The sequence below is a fragment of the Pinus tabuliformis genome, chromosome J (assembly GCF_031772625.1).
Source record: "Pinus tabuliformis cultivar Carrire ecotype Pingquan chromosome J, CPIR1, whole genome shotgun sequence".
In the NCBI taxonomy this organism is placed as follows: domain Eukaryota; kingdom Viridiplantae; phylum Streptophyta; class Pinopsida; order Pinales; family Pinaceae; genus Pinus; species Pinus tabuliformis.
The window spans coordinates 1,012,136,780-1,012,143,799 of NC_142295.1; the positions used below are offsets into that span (position 1 = coordinate 1,012,136,780).

General features: G+C 34.4%; 1 protein-coding gene across 1 annotated transcript; it reads left to right on the forward strand.

Moving 5' to 3' along the window:
- The first annotated feature begins 2,170 nt into the window (after positions 1-2,170).
- LOC149230289 (aquaporin NIP1-1-like) lies at positions 2,171-4,672 on the forward strand. The gene is made up of 5 exons (XM_089376032.1): positions 2,171-2,490; positions 3,243-3,467; positions 3,745-3,939; positions 4,205-4,266; positions 4,366-4,672. Exons 1-5 carry the CDS (start codon positions 2,371-2,373, stop codon positions 4,526-4,528), a joined length of 765 nt encoding a protein of 254 aa, XP_089232158.1. The 5' UTR covers positions 2,171-2,370; the 3' UTR covers positions 4,529-4,672.
- Positions 4,673-7,020: the final 2,348 nt, after the last annotated feature.

The following is a 7,020-nucleotide window of genomic DNA, read 5'->3' on the forward strand; positions in this document are numbered from 1 at the left end:
GATTTGCCCAGATCGCACAGAGTCGCAGGGCAAAGAGCATACACAGAAATGAAAGGTATAGATCCGGTAATAAAGAAAAGCTAAATAAACCGAAACTGAAATAAACAGTAAACTGCAAATAAACACTGTATACCTCCAGATCTTAAAAATGACGCAGCTAGGGCTACCAGAAACCTTTTCGCGTGAAACGAAAGGGGTTCCTCACTGGAACAGATGCTCCGAACACAACAGAGCAGTCCTCTCAGCCCGAAAGCAGTCAGAAACAACAGATCTAGGAAACAACAGTCGGATGTAGTTCTACCGGCTTCAGATTTGGATCACCAACGGACGCGGCCCTCAAATAGCTCTGATACCATGTAGGAATTTATAGGGTAAGTTCCTCAGACAGAACACCAAAAGGACACCGCTTACAACCAGATCGCAGATCAATACACCAGTATTTTGACGTGGTTAAAACCCTCAAAAAGGAAAACAGTCCACGGCCTGAGCGAACGCGGCCACTTCAGACAATTTATTAATAAAAGAATGAAAATTTACATATGTTTCTCTCATGCACGGATTACCCTACAAATGATCCTCCATGCGCTTTAAATAGAATTCATGGACCAATCGGGTGTCAAGCCATGGATCAAGTGTCGGTAATACCGAGGAGAGAATGAACCGTCGGATCACTACATATCGTGACCGTCGGATTGTAAGTTACAAAATGTACAATGGTAAAGAAACAAACTTTACCTAACTCTATACCTAACTCTATACTAGACCATGTTGTACTTAACTATTTCCTATGTGTCGGAATATCCTAACACTCTAGGCTTGGCCGAAGCAAACATGAAGAATATATATGAGCTTATTTAAACACAAAGAGAGTCACATTTGGGAGAGAAACCCACCAATAGGAGGGCCAGAGAAAAGAAGCTTCCAAATAGAAGAAGAAAGCATAAAAGCACTAAAAAATGCCTAGAGTGAAATTGAAAAATTGAAAAACCAAGAGGTAAGTGAAGAGATAAGACAAAAGGTAAAGTAGAGGCTAAGTAAAATGAGAACCTCAAAAGAAAGAGATATTTCAAGATGATATTGAAACAAGAAAATTACAAATAAAAAAAGAGAGAAAAGAAAAGAAAAGAAGGAGAGATCTTCCGAAGTGACAACTACACAAAAGAAGAAGAAGGGGGAAGATCTTCCAAAGTGACTCAAGAATAAGGAGTAGAACTAAAGCTAAAACTAGACTTTGACCACATCCATCAAAATTAAAATGAAAAATGAGAGATTATAATAGAGCCTTTAGAGGCTTTGATAAGAGCGCTCACAACCTCAACATTTTCCCTTGAGTTAGAGCTATAATTCACATCTATCCTCTATAGACCACCAGTCGAAATAAGGAGGCCAACCTGAACCATGATACTGTTGTAGTCACGGTGCTTACCCCTTTCCAAACCACTCCTAAAAATCAGCATGGTGGATTTGATGGATGCAAATTAATGCTTTGCAAATGCCAGATGGAGATGTCATTCAGCCTTAGGACATCCTACCATTGACAACCTATATCCAGATTTATAACCTTTGATTTCCCTTAGGTGGCGGAAATAATAATAAACTATATTAAAGTATTTCAAAATTTGAATTTAAAAAATAAAAATAAAAATTCAAACGAAGACAGGGACACGAAGAAAAATAATTCGCTTACACTTTTCAGTGGTGGCAATCAAATCTCAAAGATATTGGGACACTTCAATATAAAATTCGAATATGATATAAGCATCAAATAACAATATCCAATTATTTACTTGAAATGATTGCAATGGACTGCGTTTTGATTTAAATATATTGAGCATATTTCGTTATATTAACCTAAACTCTGATGAATTTGTCAATATAACTCGTACGTGTATAAACTCATAGATTCCATCCATTCCCACGTGATCGAAAAGACAACAATTTAGAAAAAAGAGGCACTGAAACAGATTACCATAAATGGAGAATTTCAAACTTTGGGTAAATAAAGGATTAGAAATGTTTTGGATGAATTCTTTTTGACAAAAAATAAACCAGGAATCAAATCATGTCGGCCAGCCACATTAAATATTGTAACTTCATGATTGTAACTTCGGTGGTTAAGCCGTGCGTTTGCGTGTAATCCAATTCTGTTGGAGGCCTGCATAGAAAGTCATTCTTATCTGAACAGGATGGAAGTAACGAATATGGTAGATGTGGAAAATTATTAAAGTACTACAGTTGGGTTTTGTGGTACAACTTGGAAATTGGAGATGGTAGGGCGCCTTAGGCAAGTGCGTCTCTGCTTTTCCCGAGGATAACATACTAGTTTCAGGATCAGCGCTCGTTGAAGCCCTCGTTCTGGCTTTAGACCATATGTCTGACCAAGAAAATGTTAATGCTGTCAGAAATATAGAAGAGGGGCGAATAGAAAGTCATGGGTATAGCGAGCGAACATGTAAATCATTGTTACCATCTGTTACGTTTGTTCAGAAGGTACTATTGTAGTTCAATTGCTTGCTATTTATATTCTCAGTAATATTGGGAGCTTGGTGTTCTTAGCAGTTCTGACGTTGGATTTTTTGTTTTCATTTTATGGTGGGTGGGGTGGGTGAAGGGGGTGACTGAGAGAAGTTGGTTTATTTATTGTTTAAAATAAGTTTTCGGATGTATAGATGAATTTAGCATTATAAAAATTTATGGGGCACTTAGATTGTGAAAAATTTATGTTTTTGATTTGAAACAAATTTTTAAGTAAACTAGACCAGAAAATAAGCCGAAAAAATCTCCCAAACTTATAACAAATAAACTTCCAAAATTTATAACAAATAAAATACTGCTTAATATTGGTTTTCCAGAGGCTTTTATAAAGCACTTAGGTTGTGGAGAATTAAAGCTTGTGATTTGAAACAAATCCCTACTGAATTCTAAAAAAATTATAGAATATTATTTAATATTGGTTTTCTAGAGGCTTTTATAGGGCACTTAGGTTGTAGAGAATTCAAACTTGCTATTTGAAACAAATCTCTACTGAATTCTAAAAAAAATTAGACCAGAAAATAAGCCAAAAAATCTCCCAAATTTATAACAAATAAACTTCCAAAACTTATAACAAATAAAATACCGCTTAATTTTTGTTTTCCAGAGTTGAAGGCCTGAAAAGGCAAATTGTATTTTCTGATCATATGCTTTCAGGATCCACTAACAATACCACTGAAGCTGTTTTGACATGGATATATTTCTTGCAGGTGGTCGCAGAAATTATTGGGACATTTTTCCTGATATTTGTAGGGTGTGGATCAGTAGTTATAGATAAGAAAACTAATGGCTCCCTAACTCATCTTGGTGTCTCCATTGTATGGGGACTGGCAGTGATGATCATAATTTACTCCATAGGTCATATTTCTGGAGCTCATTTGAATCCCGCAGTAACCCTAGCCTTTGCAGCAGTTCGGAGATTTCCCTGGAATCAGGTATGTATGCAGTATTTCTCCAACATTAACTGACATTCAAGCCAAATGAAGAATCAGGTATGTATCCAGTATTTCTCCAAAATTAAGTGACATTCAAGCCAAATGAATTAGAAGGATTGGATGGATATACATGGTAGATTTCAGAATATTCCCATAATATGAATATCAGGAAAGAGATCAATTGCAATTGTATGATAAGAAGGTTAGTAAAATGTAAGAAATATAGTTATGAAGTTTGACAGCTGCTGGACTTTTATTGCTTGGCTTGAAATCACAGGTTCCAGCATACATAGGAGCTCAAGTTTTTGCAGCAATCACTGCTGCATTTGTCCTCCTTTTGATGTTTGGAGATGTGGCAAATATTGCAGCAACTGTGCCTTCAGGCTCAGATATGCAGTCCTTTGTCATGGAAGGTTTTATTACGTTTCTGTTGATGTTTGTGGTTTCTGCAGTGGCCACTGATACTAGAGCGGTATATGTCTATGGAATTCCCCCAATTTTTATAATTATTGATTATAAATAGCAGATAGAATATGCTGAATTTATGTAGATGGCAGATTGTAGGAATATTTCAAACTTAAAAATGGAGAGGTCAAAATTGATTTCTCTCATGACTATCAAATTTTAAAAATATCCTAGAATCTTTTAAGATCGATTTTAAGAATTTCTCAGAATTTACAATCAACAATGTAAAAAACAGAAACAAACAATTGACCGTTGAATATTCAATAACGCAGATAGGGGAACTGGCGGGAATGGCAATTGGCGCCACCATTGTCGTGAATGCGGCCATATCAGGGTATTGACTTCTATTCTTAATGACATTTTGTGGGACTAAATATTTTTAAGAAATCACGCACAGATTACCAGTTACCATGTTTTATTTCTCTTTTCGCAGCCCAATTTCAGGAGCTTCGATGAATCCTGCAAGGACCCTAGGTTCTGCGGTGGCTGGCAACAAATATACGAGTATTTGGATATACATGGTTGCACCTCCTCTAGGTGCCATATTAGGTGCAATATCTTACAACATGATTCGCTTGACTGATAAGCCCGTGTGAGAGATTACCAAGAGTGGCTCCTTCCTTAAGGGCCAGCTCTCCAGGGGATCCCGTTCAATATAAAACCCCACAAAGTAAGGGGCAGAAATGTCCAATCCTGATATTCAGATGTGCAGTCACGTTTGAGACTAGGTTGGAGTAAACTATTTGTCTATAATGTGATTTTTTGGAAATTCAGGTGACGGAATCTGGCAGAAGAAATTGAGGTTAAATATTGATTTGTTGCAGTTAAAATGGTTTTTTCACTGCATATTTGGATTCAGCACCCTCAAAAACCTTTGGGACGCCTTGATTGTGCAGAAACTAACTATCAAACTTGCGATTCCAATAAATTACTGCCGGATTTTGACTAAAAAAACTCACCGGAAAAACTTCCAAAAAAATCTTAAAATTGGAGTTGTCTATAATGTGATTTTTTGGAAATTCAGGTGACGGAATCTGGCAGAAGAAATTGAGGTTAAATATTGATTTGTTGCAGTTAAAATGGTTTTTTAACTGCATATTTGGATTCAGCACCCTCAAAAACCTTTGGGACGCCTTGATTGTGCAGAAACTAACTATCAAACTTGCGATTCCAATAAATTACTGCCGGATTTTGACTAAAAAAACTCACCGGAAAAACTTCCAAAAAAATCTTATAGACCAGTGCTGTAAAATTACCCAAAGCATCCGAGGATGTGATAATCGTAGTTTCTTCCGATTCAACTGAGACATAGAAACCAACTTTATGTCGGGTATGTACTGTATATATACTTTCGTAGTTTCTTCCGATTCAACTGAACCCAACTTTATGTCGGGTATGTACTGTATATATACTTTGATTTTCTGAAGGGCACCTTTTGATTTGTATATGCTTTTTTTTTTTTTTTTATGCTTTTGACATTCATGAACAGCTTTTCTGAAGGGCACCTTTTGATTTGTATATGCTTTTGACATTCATGAACAGGTTACATTTACATTTTAATTTACCGTTCACGTTGGGAGGCTTTGCATGTGGGAGATATGAGGGGGCAAATGTGAAGGCAAGGGTTATGGGAGAATAAGAGGGATCAAATTCAAAGAAGACTTGAAATAAAATTAAAGTTTTAATTTTATTTTATTTTTAATATTGGAAAGATGAAATAAAATGTTTTTTTATATAAAAGAATTTTAAGTTTTATATATGTTTTATATATTATTATAGATTTACAAAATAATATTTTTTTTTTAATTTATATATGAAATTATATATATATATATATATATATAATTAATAAAATTTATTTTTTAGTTGATTTGATTTAAAAGTATTTGAACTTTGAATCATATAATTTATATAATACTTTATAACACGAGTAATAGAATATTTACATTTTTTATAGTATGATGATTACTAAGTGACTTACCATGTGGAGGAATTTAATTCCAGTACTTACATTCTAGATATGAATTATATGGAGTGATTTCAATTAGAGTATTTATTTATAATTATTTAAATAGTATTATAAGAAAGGTGAGTAGAGCCATAAAGGATTGGTAAGTACCATCAAGAGAAAGAGGACGTGGACATGAATTGAATTGGAATTGTTTCTTCTTAGTGAGCAGCTACAACCAAAAATTTAGATATTCAATACCGACTACCAAGATGCAATTTCAACAAATAGATGATATATGCATGCATAGGGTCCATAACAATATGATTTTATTGTTTAAAAATGTCATGATATGGGAAAAAATGTTCACATCTTTTTCAATTCTCTTGAAATACAAAAAAAATATCAATAAAGAAAAAATAAATAATAAGAAGTAGAACATATTATGAAAAGTTTGTTTACCGTTAAACCATTGTGGGTAGCCCAATTGGCCATCCCAGTGTTATAAACTATTGTGTAAACCATGAGATTCAAAGTTCCAATCTCCCTATGGAGGAAACATGGAAGACAATAAAAAATAGGAGTGGGATGATAACCATAGAAAATGGAACCCAAATATAAGAGGATTAGTAAACAACATTTAAGAGAAGATAAAAAATTCATGGGTTTAGATGATGAATGGGTGATTTCTGTGATTGCTTTTATTTGTAGTCATCTTCTTGGTTGAAATTTTAAGTGTGATATTCATATTCTAGAGCTTCACCAATGAAATGAAATGAGTTAAAGGGGGTAGACATAAGAATTCTACTTTGATAAAAGGAAATAAAATGTTTCTAATTTTTAGTTTAGATATGTTTAGCGATCACTATTTTGGACATATGGTTATGGGAAGCTTTAGGTATATGCTCCTTAACATGATCTTTGAATGATATCCCCATGGGCGAATGTATGATTTTCCATAAGAGCGCTAGATTTACAAAAAATCTTAGCTAAGTACAGAATCATGTTTATCCTTCATGTATATGACTAATTGTTTAAGGTTTTTTAGGGTTTGAAATGATTATTAATATGTTTTTGTCAATATTTTCAAAAGAAGATCAATGAGAACTAGGGGAGGGCTATAAGACATAGATATTTTGG

What these genes read in the sequence shown, in the direction of transcription:
- LOC149230289 (XM_089376032.1), top strand. Translation starts at nt 2,371, where the DNA reads ATGTCTGACCAAGAAAATGTTAATGCTGTCAGAAATATAGAAGAGGGG. An exon ending in GGAGATTTCCCTGGAATCAG is followed by an intron (nt 3,468 to 3,744) that starts GTATGTATGCAG and finishes TTGAAATCACAG; the next exon opens with GTTCCAGCATACATAGGAGC. An exon ending in GTGAATGCGGCCATATCAGG is followed by an intron (nt 4,267 to 4,365) that starts GTATTGACTTCT and finishes CTCTTTTCGCAG; the next exon opens with CCCAATTTCAGGAGCTTCGA.